The sequence below is a fragment of the Narcine bancroftii genome, chromosome 2 (assembly GCF_036971445.1).
Source record: "Narcine bancroftii isolate sNarBan1 chromosome 2, sNarBan1.hap1, whole genome shotgun sequence".
In the NCBI taxonomy this organism is placed as follows: domain Eukaryota; kingdom Metazoa; phylum Chordata; class Chondrichthyes; order Torpediniformes; family Narcinidae; genus Narcine; species Narcine bancroftii.
In genome coordinates this window covers 333,503,623-333,519,134 of record NC_091470.1, presented here as the reverse complement: position 1 = coordinate 333,519,134, position 15,512 = coordinate 333,503,623, and the positions used below count along the sequence as shown (strand labels likewise).

The following is a 15,512-nucleotide window of genomic DNA, read 5'->3' as shown; positions in this document are numbered from 1 at the left end:
TAAAGGAGGTTTAATAACAGATTACGGATCATATCGCAGAACATGATCAAATCAGAGAAGTATAAAATATTTTATGCAAGGGAATTTCATGTGCATTATTTATATAATTTTTGTATTCAATATTAGTTTTAGACAAGATACAAGTTATGATTTAATTGTTTAATTATAATAATTATTGAATTTGATGTTCTGAATGAAATAAGTTAATGTAATAATTGTTTGTACTTGTTTGTATATGATATGATTTGATTTATGTTATCATTAATATACCTTGTGTAAAGGGCTTTTGTTAAGCTCAATAAAACATTTTAAAAAGAATATGAATTATGGATATGATTTACAATTTATGTATGTTAGTGTTAAACAGAATGTCTTATTTAGTTTGTGTAACTGTCATCTTATATCATCTTATTGAATTGTACCTTTTTTGTTTTGTATGTTTTTCATTAAAATCAATAAAATATTTTTAAAGGAAAAAGAACCCTTACTGTTTTAGTCTCAGTAAAGGTACCTGACCCAAAACATTGACTGACCATTTTACCCAGGAGTGCTGTTGAACCACTTATTATTTGCTAATTTACAGATAAATCATGTGTTCTGTGTATCAAAAATATGTATTTTTATTACTTTTAAAAATCTTATGATGTGGAGCCTTCTTTATGGAAGTGAAATCCTCATCAGAGCTGGTGGCCACCATCTTTACAGAGAGAAAAAAAATAATGCTGTTGATTTATATTGTTAGCTTTGCCGAAAATTTCAGTGCCACCATCCTTTTTGCTCTCCACTCCTGGTTTGACTTTCCCATTCCATGAGAACCAAGTTAAAGGAGTTGAAGTAGGCCATTCGACCCATCAAATCTGCTCCATCTTTCCATCATGTGCTGGTCCATTCTCACACTCAGCCCCACTCCCCTGGCTTCTCCCTACAACCTTTGATACCTGGACTATTCGGATACCTATCAATCTCTGCCTTAAACACACCCATTGTTCTGGCCTCCACAGTTAACCATGGCAGCCTTTTTTTCGAGGCTCACCACTCAATCGGTGCCCTTGTACCCTATCATCCTTGACACCCCTACCAAGGGAATCTACTTTGCCACTTCTACTCCATTCAGCTCTTTCAACATTCAAAATGCTCTGATAAGGTCCTCCCTCATTGTTCTGAATGCCAAGGAGTACAGTCCAAGAGCCATCAAATGTTCCTCGAATGCTAATCCCTTCATTCCAGCAATCATTCTTGTTCTTCTATTTCCATTCCCTGTAGTACCTTCACATCTCCTTATACTTATAGACTACTGCACTATCCTGACCAGTACCCAGCAAAAGTCTGGCTGAAGGTGCAGTATTTGAATGTACAAAACAAAATAGATGAACTTCAAATGCTGTGAGAAATTGGCAGGTATGACATAGCTGAAGGAGGATCATGGCTGGGAGTTTAATATCGAAAAGACAGGCAGGTGGGCAGATGGGATAGAGTGGCTCTGTTGATAAAAAATAAAATCTAATTAGCAAGAAAGGACATAGGATGTAGAATTTTTGTGGGCAGAGTTGAGAACCTCTCAAGGTAAAAAGACACTGATGGCATTACAAACAGGCCTCAAAACAGTGGCTAGGATGTGGAGTGCAAATTATAACAGGCGTTAGAGAAGGGTACATGGTCATTGCATTTACAAGACCTCATATTTTGGTGTTTGAGGGTTATTAGCATCAAGTAGATTTACACGTCAGGATCTTGTTACTCTTGTAGGACCACTACATGTTTGGATGAAGCTATGAAACTTATAAAGTTGGATATTATCATCAAGAAGCAATAAGTTAAGCTTATCAACCAAAATCCTCACCATGGTTCAAGAGGATTGGTATTCCAGAAGGATTAGTTCAAACAGGCAAAATATCTTCATATGACACCATTTGTCATCCTGAAATTCCTAATGCCTTTCCTTCAACTTCACTAAAACTGGACATCACAGGATCCTTTGCCATGCTGGAAGAATGAAACATTCTGTTTTTGATCTGCTCCACAAGTGGAAAATTGCTGAGTCCATCTTTCACCTTCTCAGCACGTGCTCAAGGTGCCAGCTTTAGGCTGTTAAATATTTCTGCTCAGCACAATTCAGGATGATATGCCTGCCTTTTCATAGCCAGTCAAACAGCTGCATGGTGGACGATCTGTCCATCACAGCATGCATTACTTACTTGCTAAAGTGATTTGCCAGGACCCCAACAACTTCTCCGATTCTATTCACGTTTCCCTGTAGGCAAACTACCAGGTCATCATTTGCCTTTGTGTGAAAGATGACCAATTGATCCTTCCCTGTAGTGACACTGAGTCCAGTCACCTAAAAGACCAAATAGAGATGTCAGAGCTTCCTCAAATTGGTTCAGTAGAAACATTTCAGTGAACTGGGACATCTTGAATGGAACGACCCCTCCTCATTGACAGATTACAATTTAGAATACAATTGTTAACGTGATTTTTAAAAATCATATTAGTCATTAAGTGTAACCCATGATTGTGTATTCTAGACTTGTGAGCAGAAATGCATAGGAGGAGGTGATTCAGCCCAACAATGCTATTCCATTCCCTCAGATAGATAATGGCTAGCTCACACAAAATCTGCCGACACACAATTTTGCTTTATATGGTTTATTGTCCTTAATAATTCTGTGGGTCAAGTATCCACAATCAGCTGGAATACAGAATTCATGATTTCTGTTCAGCCTCATCCACAGTACTTCTTGACAACACTTCAAATTGACCTGGCTCCAATTTTAATATGGCCCCCATTCTGAATTTCCTTATAAGATAAGATTGTTCATCACAATATCTTCAATCACAAGGCCAAATGTAACTTGAGTTTATGTAACATTTCTCAGGATGTCTTCAGAGAATTACATCTAACTAAGTACTTTTTTGAAATCCAGTCAAGGTTATAATGTCAGACACTAGGCATGAGGTGTCGATGTTTATTTGCCTCACACACCAAAAAGCATATCACTGCCACTCCAGACCACATGGAAAATATTTCACAAGAATATCTGCTTTTCATCCAGAATGCTTGGTTGGGTAAGAGGGAAAGTTGCATCTATTCAGGATCCCAGTGATTTTCAGCTCCTTAAGTTCCTTTGCAGCAAATCTGGCAACCAATTAAATGCATCATGCTCCCACAAACACCAATATGATAATAACCAGACCACCCAGATATTATTTAGGTTTTATTTTGAAAATGTTTTATTGGGTAACTCTTCCACTCTACTTTGAAATATCACCATGACACTTAAATCCATCGAATTGGATTTTGTTGTAACATCTGTCTCCAAAGGCCACATTTCTAAGATTGTCGTATTCTCACGTTGCTGCACAAGGATTACAGCTCACATATTATGTACCAAAGTGATGAGAAGAGAATGCTTCCAAGCAAGATATTTGGACTTCACTTCTGTACCTGAATTCTTAGCTCCAATTTGTTTAAATACACTATTCTGAATACCTCTTTGTTTATTGTCTGAAAATCACATCAGCCAGGCTTAAGGTACATTGTGGTGGCTGAAGTGGTTTTAAACCATTACTTCCAACTCTCCAGTACAACATCAGAAGGTAAACAATAAATGCATAAAAATAGTTATTAATTAAACAAGAAAGTCTTCAGTTGCTGCGAATTTAGTTAATACTGTACACAAAAGTGCTGGAGAAACTCAGCAGGTCATGCAGCATTCTTTATGTAGCAAAGGCACGTAACCAACATTTAGAGCCTGAGCCCTTCATGGAGGAATGAGCGAAATGCAGACAGGTGCCTGAATAAAATGGGTGGGGGAGGGAAGCACAGGCTCACAGGCAAGAGGTGGATATGGGTGGGAAGACAGAAGAGAGAAAGCCTGGGAAGTGATAGGGCCCAGTCACCCTCCACCACCACCTTCCTCTGCCTGGCAGAGCTTGTTCTCACCCTCAATAACCTCCTTTATCTTATCTTACTTTATCAAGACAAATGAAAAGTCAAGGGTCCCAGCTATGCCTTCCATTTTGTTGGCTATGTGGTGCAATCTATGTTACAAGCCAACGGGGAAGGCTGTTCAACTCTTCCTCTGCTACATTGCTAACTATATAGATGCTGCCTCCTGCACCCATAATAAGCTCATCAATTTCATCCACTTTGCTACTAACTTTTCCCCCCACCTTAAATTCACTTGGTCTATCTCTGGTAACACTCTCCACTTTCTCAATCTCTGTCTCCATCTTAGGAGATAAACACTCCACAGACATTTTTTTAACAACCCCATTAACTCCCACTGTTACCTCATCTACACCTTTTTACATCCTGTTCTCTGTGAGGATTCTAAGACCATAAGACATAGGAGCAGCATTGAGACTACCCCACCATTCAATCATGAGCTGAACCATTTTCCCACTCAGCCCCACTGCCCATTCTTCTCCCCATAACCTTTGATGCCCAGGTTAAACAAGAACACCTAATGACCTGGCCTCCACAATTATCTGTGGCCACAAATTACACGGATTTACCAGCCTCTGGCTGAAGAAATTCCTACGTCTCTCTGTTCTAAGCGGACACCTTCAATTCTGAAGTTGTGCACTCTTATCATAGAATCTCTCATCATATCTACTCTGTCCATGCCTTCAACATTTGAATTTTGTTAATGAGATTCCCCCTCATTCTCCTATATTCCAATGAATACAGTCTGAGAGCTGTCAATCACTCCTTGTATGATAACTCTTTCATTCCTAGAATCATTAAAATGAACCTCCTTTGAACCCTCTCCAAATTCTATTGCTTTCTCTCAATTCCTCCATCTCTGTCGCATTCTCTCCCAGTTTGAGGTCTTCCATTCCAGGTCATCTGAGATGTCCGCCTTCAAAAAATGTGCCTTACCCTCTTCCCCATCAACTCTGCCTTTACCCACATCTCTTCTATTTCTCGCACATCTGCCCTGTCCCCCATCATAGATGCAAAAAGGACAGAATTCCCCTTGTCCTCACCTACCACCCCACAAACCTTAGCATCTAACATATTATCCTCCACAATTTCCACCACTTATAACATGATCCCAGCACCAAGACAGATCTCCCCCTCACCTCTCCGTCTATCTCCATTCCCACTAATCACCCCTGTCACAGGAGGAAATGCTACACTTGCGCCCAGACCTCTTCCCTCAGCAGCATTCAAGGCCCCAAACTTTCCTTCCAAATGAAGCAACACATAACTCACTCTTGAATGTGAAGGGCTCATCTACTGTATTTGATGCTCCCATTGTGGCTTTCACTACATTGGAGAGACTGGATGCTAACTGGGAGATCATTTTGTTGACCATCTTCACTCTATCTGGTGCCATAGTGGGGTCCTTCCAGTGGCCATTTCTATTCTGCACCCCACTCCTCTGCTGAAATGTCTGTCCATATCTCATACACAGCCAAACCGAGGCCATCAGCAAATTGGAAGAACAAAACCTAATATTCCTTCTAGGCACTCTCCATCCAGATAGCATTAAAATCACTTCTCTGGTTCCCATTAGACCCTTCCCTGTCTCTCTTCACTTATCCCTCTGTCTCCTTTCCTCCAGTTCCCCACCCACTTCCCTCTCCATTCAGATAACTATCCCCTCACGCTATCATTTCCCAGTTTTATTCTTTTCTGCGCTCCCACCCATATCCATTCATGACCTCTTGCCTGTGAGCCTATGCTCCTCTCCATGCCATTCCCCAACTATTTTATTCAGGTGCCTGTCTGCTTTTTGCTCAAACCTTCAGGCCCTAAACATTTGCTACATGAAGAAAATGTGACCTGCTAAGTTTCTCCAGCATTTTAGTATGTTATCATAGTTATTAGGATTGCTGGCTATGGACTTACAAACTCTTTCTATAAAAGGAATCCTGAGGGTAAGATTTCACCCATAAAGGCAATGGATAACGATAAAATTAAAGGACATATCAAGATACCTAGCTGTGGGGGGGGGGGGGGGGGTCGTGCCACGTGATGATGTGGAGTTAGACTGAAAAATCCCTACTCTCCTCAAAAAAGTTGAAAAAAAGTTAAAATGGTTGAAAAAGTTAAGAAAAATAGAAGGAAAAAGTGTTGGAAGACTTGGAGAATAATTTAAAATGGCACCAAAGAAAGAAAAACCAGCTGTAACTACACAAGAAACTAAGCAAGAGAAAAAAAACAAGATAAAGAAGAAAGGTCTACCTTGAAGAAGGATCCAGGAGCTGTCTGGAAGGTACTGCTCAGGGGAGACAAACCCCTGACAATGGCCACCTCCTACGGGTGAAGGGGTGACTCTGCGCATGCGTGACTCCTTGCGCATGCACGGAGCACAAAAAAGGAGGCAATTAAAAAAAAAGACTTTAGAGGCTTCCAGCTCCAGTGGACAAGAAGAATGTTTTGAACAAGGAACTATGGCTAAAAAGATGGGGAAAATGAAAGAGTCCTATATATCTACAGATGAGATGAAAAATTATATAGAGCATTTCCAGCAACCATTGATGTTATTAACAGAAGAAGTTAAAAAAAAGTGAAGAGTATACAGTTGAAAATAAAAAAGGGAAAAAATGATGCAGCAAGAGGACAAAAAATTTGAAGTTGTGGAAGAAAAAATTAAAAGGAATGAATTTGAGATTCAAGGCATTAAGGAACAGATGAAGAAAATGCAAGCTGAAGCAGCTGTAACAAAAGATCAATTTAATGCAAAAAATTGACATTTTAGAAAATTTTAGTAGAAGGAATAACATTAAGATTGTTGGACTTAAAGAAGGTGATGAAGGTCAAGAAATTAAGAAGTTTTTACAGCGTTGGATTCCGCAATCTTTGGGGGTAACTGAATTTCAAGGAGACATTGAGATTGAGAGAGCTGAAGCCACAACCAGATCAGAGAACTCGTCCGATACTGGTTAAATTTCTTTGTTATGAAGTAAGAGAGAAGATCTTGGAACTGTCAGTGAAACTAACAAAAGAACAACAGTCACCATTGATTTATAATGGAAATAAGATTTTCTTTTACTCTGATATAAGCTTTGATTTGATGAAAAAAAGGAAAGGATTCAATGCAGTTAAAAGTGTATTATTGAAGAAAGGTTAAGCTTTTGTTTTAAGGTATCCAGCAGTTTTGAAGGTTTTTTTTCCCAGATGGGAAGTACAGGTTTTTTACAGAGCCTAAGGAGAAAGAGAGAGACAAGCAGTGGGTGACACTTGAAAGAAAAGTATTACTGAATGATTTCAGTTGTTAATACAGAAAAAAAATTTCAAGAGAGTTTAAGGAGGAAGAAGGTTCTAACATATCAGTGATCTATATATAATTAAAAGAATCATAAATGACTAATAATGTATAGACATAATGAACTGCATTTCAAGTGAGTTAGTTGGGAGTATGAAGCTAACTGCTGCGGAGCCATGAGTGCTCGTGTGGTTTCAACCACAATGCAAATAGATCAGGACTTTAAAGATGCTATGTCAACATTATGCACCTTTTTTTTTGGGGAGGGGGGGGTCTATCTTTATTCTTTTTTCTTTCTTTTCGTTTTCCTTTATGCACCCAGATTAATCAAGACCATTTTGAAATATGTTGTTAATATTATGAGAATGGGAGGAATGGGAGAGGAAGGATGGCTGGTAAAAAGATTTAATAAAGGTCATTGATGGTGGGAAAATTTCATTTTATGGGTATTAACATTAATGGAATACAGAACCCAATAAAATGAAAATAATTATTAATGTATATGAAAAAGTAAAAGTGGATATTGTTTTTTTTTACAAGAAATGCATTTGACATAAAAAAACATGAAAAAATAAAGAGATAGGTTGGAATGGTATTGGCATTTTCATTTATTTCAAAAGCTAAGGGTGCAGCAATGTTAATACATAAAAATTTACCAGTTAAAATATTAGACACAACTATGGATACAGTGGGAAGGTATGTAATAATCAATTGTCAAATTTATTCAGAATATTGGACTTTAGTGAATGTGTATGTGTCTAATATAGATGATGGAAAATTTATACAGGATATATTTATGCAATTATCCAATACGAAAGGGAAATCTTTATTAGGAGGAGAGTTTAATTTCACCTTTAATTCAAAACGAGACAGATCAGGTGATAAAATTATAAAAAGTAAAGTAGCCAAAATTGCAATAGGTTTAATGAAAGATATGGGACTTAGAGATATTTGGAGAAGAACTCATCTGAGTGATAGGAATTATTCCTTTTATTCTTTTCGACATAAAACATATTCACAAATAGATATGTTTATAGTCTCTGCACAGCTTCAATCCAGAGTTCAAAAGATTGAATATCAAGCATGAGTTCTATCTGATCATTCTCCCTTAATTCTCTCAATTTTATTGGAGGAATAACAAAAAATAGGTTATAGATGGAAATTTAACATAATATTATTAAAGAGGAAAGACTTTTGTGATTTTATGAGACAACAGATAAAATTGTTTTTAGAAAACAATGGCAATTCAGTAACAAATAGGTTTATAATATGGGACACTATGAAGGCATATTTAAGAAGTCAAATAATAAGTTATAGTTCAAAAGTAAAGAAAGAACATATGAAAGAGGTAAACCAGTTGAAAAAAGTAATACTAAAATTAGAGAAGGAATTACATACATAAAAAAATGATGAGAAAAAAGTTTATTGGGGAATCAAAGAAATTGAGATATAATACAATACAAACTTATAGGGTAGAAAGGGATATAATGTGAACACAACAGAAGTATTACAAATGAGGTGAAAGAGCTCTTAAAGTATTAGCATGGCGGTTAAAAACTGAGCAAGTTTCCAGAACAATAATTGCAACAAAGAAAGAAACTGGCCAAGTCACTTACAAGACACAGGAAATAAATGATAATTTTAAGAATTATTAATAAAAAACTATATCAATCAGAATCTCTGAAAGATGGGAAAAAAGAGGAATATTTACAACATGTTAAATACAGATGAAAAATTAAAGTTATCTAATTCTTTTTCTGAGATAGAAGTTTATGAGATTTTGATGTCATTACAAAACAATAAAGCACTGGGAGAAGACGGTCTCCACCCCCCCACCCCCAGTGTTTTATAAAGAATTTAAGGAATTATTAATTTCTGTATTACATCAAATGAAAGAGCTACATGATTTACCAGAATCCTTTAAAATATCATTAACAACAGTTATTCCAAAAAAGGAAAAAATCTTTTACAGCCTTCTTCTTATAGACCTATTATCATTATTGAATGTAGATCATAAAATTGTGACTGTTATTTGTTAATTGATTTGTTAAATATTTACCAAAATGAATAAACATGGATCAGACTGGTTTTATTAAAATAGATGATCTGTAGTCAATATAGTCAAATTTATGAGTCTAATAAGTGTACCACAGAAAGAAAAGAAGCCAGCAGTAGCAGTAACAGTTGCATTAGATGAAGAAAATTTCTTAGATTAGAAATTTATCTTTATTAGATTATTAGATTATCTTTATTAGATTAGAATGGGATTTTTAAATTTAGAGTATTAAATATATTTGGAATTCCGAATGCTTTTATAAATTGGATAAGATCATTATATAATCAACCAAAGGCTAAAGTAGTTACAAATATCAAAACTTTTTTTAATTAGAAAGACCATCTGAACAATGTCCATTGTCCATTGTCACCATTTTTATTTGCATTGGCTATAGAACCTTTGGCGGAAACAATTAGAAAAGATAAAGAAATTAAAAGTTTTGAGATAGATAATAAAGAACATAAAATCAGTTTATTTTTGGACCATGTTTTAATTTATTTAACAAAGAAAGAAATATCACTGAATAAATTAAATGTAAAATTAGCAGAATATGGCTTAGCATCTGGTTATAAAGTTAAAGTTGGTAAAAATGAAGTGATGCCTATGGTTGACATGGAGTATACACAAAGTTAAAACAATGAAGTTCAAATAGGAAAAAGAAGAAATTAAATATTTAGGAATAAAAATCAATAGAAATGCAGACAATTTATTTAAATTAAATTATTTACCACTATGAAAAAAGGTAGAGGATGATTTAAAAAGATGAATAGATTTACCAATAACTATAATAGAGCATGTAAATTATATTGAGATTAAACTTTTTCCAACAATACAATATTTGTTTTAATCATTACCCATTTCTATACCAGAAAAGTGTTTCTGAAATTTAAATAAATATGTACAGGAATTTATTTTGTTACAGACCCAGAGGACCCCAAAACCCAGCAGCAATAGAAATCTACTAAGACAAATGGTCATGTAAACAAAAGTGAGTTTTACATTTTCATTAAACATAAAAACAGGATCAAACTTTAATTTCTTACTATTAACTTAACCCCCTTCTAATTCGAAGCGCATGTGTATGTAATGTGTATAAGTTCAGATAAGTTCTTTGATTCACAGTCCAATCTCACTTCTCACTCCTCCAAGTTCATTGGTATCAGGTGATTCTTATACTGTGCACAGAATTTAACATTTATGAATTTTCACCAAGCTCTGGTGCTTAAAGGCAATTGGTTACCGCTGAGAAAGGATTTTGATGGTTTCAGAGAGATATTTATTGCTTGTTGGAGACACACAAATTGATTCTCTCCAATCAGCTACTTAAGTGTCTTGCTGAAGAAATTTGCACCATCAGGGTTTTCCAAATGATAACCTCTTCTTCTGCAGGTCACCACAGAATTCCTTTTTGTTTCCATTATTTCAGGTGTGTGACAGAGTATTTTGAGGTGGCTTGAGAGGAATTGCTCGAGCAGCTTGCACACACATGTTTTAAAATACGGAATTTTTGTAGGACTTTTACAGAAAGAAAGAGCAACAAAGTTGCAGAATATGGCTTGTACATGATTTTTGCAGGCAGACAGAACAGTTTTGCTTTCAGAGAGGGAGGGTGAAAAACAAAGAGAGAGGAGACAGAAATCAGTTCCAGAAGGACAAAGCTGGCAAACTTTTGGAAGATGTTCTGGTCAAAAGAGAAGGCTGGAATCTCTCCCTGAAAACCAGCAAGAACCCTCCTGAGTGGTAACCATTTGCCTGTTAAGCACTAAAGACTGGTGAACTTTGTTAATGCTAACTTCTGTGCACAGTACAAGAATTGCCTGCAACCAGTGAGATTGGGCTGTGATCCAAAGAACTTTTCTAATCTTAAATATACATTACACACACCTGCACTTAGTATTAGAGGGGGAATTAAGTAGGTTGGTACGTTATGTAAGTAGGTTAAGTAATAAGTTAAAGTTTAATTCTATTTTCCTGTTCAATTATAATTAAAAACTACTTTTGTTTAAATAATACTGAGTTGTGGTACATATCTATTACTGCTGGTTTTTGGGTCCTCTGGATTCTGTTACAGGTGAAACACTCTAGTTGGCCATTTCCTCTTGTATGGACCACAAGGGTTTTCCACAGGCTGAACTCAGAACTCACAACCCATCTTCAAAATGGGGTTTAAACAAGCTGCCAGCTTGTTGATGCAGCCTCCAAAAGCCATTGCTGAAACCAGTTCTCTCTCTCTCTCTCTCTCTCTCTCTCTCTCTCTCTCAAAGTCTGTTTCTCTTTTCTCTCTTTCTCTCTGCTTGCAAAATCGCATGTCCCTCTTAAAACAGCAAACTGCAACCAAACTTCTGAGCCAGTTCATCTGTTGCTTTCAAAACAATAATACATTATATCAGCTTTTGAAATTCTTTAGCAAAGCAGTCTCATTGTTTTATTGTCTTTACAAAGGCTCTCAGTGCCTTCTTGACTGGCTTCAGCCAAGCTCTTGCATTATAAATGAGATCTGTTTTGTGAAGTGTTTGTTTTTTTTTGTGACCTACACTAAACCCCTACAATCTATCTCCTTTAAAAACATATCTGGTTTTCATGAATCAGATTTGTGTTTTAGATGTGGTAACTCTGTTGGAACTTTTTTTCATCCCATTTGGTCATGTGTATATATATATATATATATATATATATATATATATATAAATAAACAGATAAAGCTAAATATACAAAAGCAAGTTGAAATTTATCTAATCCCAAAGCATTCAAAGGTTGCAAACTACCCAAAAAGATTCTTTTTGGAAGAAAATTCATTTGTTTCTAGAATACCTGTATACGATTAAAATACCTTTAGATCCGACAGTATTTTTATTGGGTAGTTTGCAACCTTTGAATGCTTTGGGATTAGATAAATTTCAACTTGCTTTTGTATATTTAGCTTTATCTGTAGTGAAAATTGTATTGCTAGTACGTGGAAAGATACGAACATGATTGATATTAATAGATGGCATAATGAGATGAAATATTGTCTAATAATGGAAAAAATTACATATGTTTCACATGATAACTATAGTTTTTTTATTAATGTGGTTACCATATTCAGAATATTTACATTTTGATTTATGTTGATTAGATTTTAATATGTATACTTAATTTTTTTCTTAATTTTTTTTTCTTTTCTTTATGGCTCTCCTTAGGAGAGTTGGCTGAAGGGAGGAGGTTATTTTTTTTCTTTCTTTTCTTTCTTTTATATATATATAAAATATAACATTCATGTTTATGGTTTATTGTTATATATGTTACTTATTATCTGTACTTTGAATGAATAAATGTTTAAAAAAAACCAAAAAAAAACATATCTATATATAATATAGAATATAATATATCCATCACAATTTGGAAAGATAAAATGCCAAGAATAGCCTTTGGAAAAACTAATGTGGAAATTTGAGCAAGGAGGACTGTGATAACAAAATTTTTTTAATTACTATAAAGCAACTCAACTAAGATTCTTGTTCTCCTGTTATCAAATTGGAGAGCAAACATCTTAGGTTCAGATTGAAATTAATAAAATTGGAGAAACTACTCCAGAGCAATTCTTGTATAAATGGAATAGTGAATTACTAAAATGGAAAATAGAAGTACAGATTTTGAAACATTTATTGAAGATATGGAATGGGATCCATGTGAAAAGGGGAATTAAAAATTATCAAATACCAAAAATTATGCTAAGATAAAATTAACTTATTCCTTTGACTTTCAATAATTCTTTATTTGATATTTGGTACAGTAAAGGTTTACAGAGGATAAAAGATTGTTTTTTAGGATTTTTTTTACTTTTGAACAATTGAAAAATTGAAGAATTGACATACAAAGTAATACAATTTTGCATATTATCAATTTAAATTATATTTAAAAAGGAAATTGGGTATGAATTTAAGATTTCCAGAGCAAAGTCAATTTGAATATTTAATTACAGATACATTTATTGAGAAATTTATTACCAATATGTATATAAAATTGCAAGATACTATGGGGAAAAATGATTTATATAAATCTAAAAAAAGATTTAAATATACAAATTCAAGAAGAAATATGGTCAAGATTGTGTCATGAGAATGTTACAAATGCGATTAATGCTAAATATCAAATTGTTCAATACAATTTTTTAAAATCAATTATTTTATACTCCTTATACATTAAATGGTCTTAACCTCAATCATTCTGATGAATGTTTCGATGTAAAAAGGTAATAGGGACTTTTTTACATTTGGTCTGGTCTTTTGTAAAAGTGGAAGAATTCTGGAAGGATTTGAGTATATTATTAGGACAAATTATGAAGATAAAAATACAAAAGGATCCGAGAATATTTGTGCCTGGTAATATATATAAAGCAGATATGAAAATGAAGTTGGATAAATATCAAGTATAATTTTTGAGTATAGCAATAAAAAGAAATGTGTATCAATAATGTGGAAAACTGAGAATTTTGTAACAATAGATGAAACATTGAAATGCAAAAAATCACTTATTCTTGTATCATTTTGTATTATGTTGTTAAAAGATATTATTCTATTAATTTAATGTTTGTATTGATGCAAATGATAAATAAAAATTTCAACAAGATACCTAGCTGTAATGAAAGAATATGCATTGGTTTAATGGCATGTTGTATGTACGGCATGTTCTGATTGTATTGCACTTACAGTGTATATATTTTTAAAATAAAGCATATTTTTGAAATAAAAGAAAGTGACACTTAGCTGGATACTCACATAATTGAGTGGCAGTGCCTTCATATTTTTGTAGCGTTTAGCTGGCTCTAGTTTGTACAGATGCTGGTCAGTGATAAGGATAGCCCGATCTTCACACTTGTTAAACCTATTTACCTTATTAACACAGAAAAAATTATTTGTCTGGGGAAACAATAAGTGCACAAAACAAGTATACGTCCACATATGATGCACATGCGTGCCCCCCCCCCCTCCACACACACTCACACACTTACTTTCCATTCAATGAATGCTTTCAAATTAACATTGGATTGTTCATTAGTATTCTTGTTCTTGTGCATCCACTTAATAAGAACAAACTTTACAGAGCCCTAGATGCAGATTGATACCTGCTCAGGTCACAGCAGAGATAGACTCAAAATGCATTTGAAAGACTTTCCAGGCCAAAAGGAATAGAATTTAAATAGTCAGCTGTTCAAAGATTTGACAAATTCTCAATATTACATTTGAATAGCCACATAGTTGGACAGGGCCAGTGGCTAATGAACAAAATTGTCTGGATCATTGAGCAGTTTCAAGCCGTTAAGCCCGTAGTGTTGCATTCATTCTCTCTCTTGGCTTGGCTTCGCGGACGAAGATTTATGGAGGGGGTAAAAGTCCACGTCAGCTGCAGGCTCGTTTGTGGCTGACAAGTCCGATGCGGGACAGGCAGACACGGTCGCAGCGGTTGCAGGGGAAAATTGGTTGGTTGGGTTGTTCATCAATCAGAGTGGTCTTGATAATCTGCACCCTTGGGAAACAATTGCAAGCAATACATCTGATTTAACTGATTTAATTCACCTTATACATAATTTAACCGCCAGAGAAAATTACAATAAATAACCAATCATAGATAAGATAAAGTACACACTTATACGTCACAGTGTCATAGAGCGTGGAAAAAGGCCCTCAGCCCAACTTGTCCACGATGAACAAAATGTTCCATCCATACTAGTCCCATCTGCCTGCCTTTGACCCATATCTCCATACACCTTGCATATCCGGGTATCTATCCAATATTTTCTTAAATGTTGCAATAGTACCTGCATCAACCACCTTCTTTGGAAGCTCATTCCATACTCTTACCACCCTCTGTGTAAAAAAAAACTCCTCAGGTTCCTGTTAAATATCTTCATCCTCTCCCCTGCAACCCCCCCCCCCCCACCCCTACACACCTTACTGTTAACTTATGTCCTCTTGTTACCAATTCCGCTACCCTGGGTAAAAGACTCCCTGCATTAACCTGATTTATTCCTCTCAAGATTTTGTATACCCTATATGATCTCTCATCATCCTCCTTCACTCCACAAAATAAAGTCCAAGCCTGCTGAACCTCTCCCTATAGCTCAGGTCCCTGAGTCCTGGCAACAGCTTCTTAAATCTTCTCTGCACACTCTCCAGCTTGACAACATCTTTCCTGCTGCATGGTGACCAAAACAGAACACAGTACTCCAAATGGAGCCTCACCAATGTCTTATACAA

At 35.3% G+C, this 15,512-nt stretch overlaps 1 protein-coding gene across 3 annotated transcripts in view; it reads right to left on the bottom strand.

Annotated features, from left to right (window-relative positions):
• The window catches only part of LOC138755693 (unconventional myosin-Id-like), a 131,179-nt gene that overhangs the window by 29,525 nt on the left and 86,142 nt on the right, over positions 1 to 15,512 (bottom strand). For 2 of the 3 annotated variants that reach the window (XM_069922124.1, XM_069922126.1), the window contains 2 exons: positions 14,034 to 14,147; positions 2,196 to 2,338 (listed from right to left, as the gene is read on the bottom strand). In XM_069922124.1, coding sequence (XP_069778225.1) covers positions 2,196 to 2,338; positions 14,034 to 14,147 — 257 coding nt within the window. Of the gene's footprint in view, positions 1 to 595; positions 698 to 2,195; positions 2,339 to 14,033; positions 14,148 to 15,512 lie in introns of those variants that run through there. The other variant, XM_069922125.1, reaches the window with a different exon arrangement.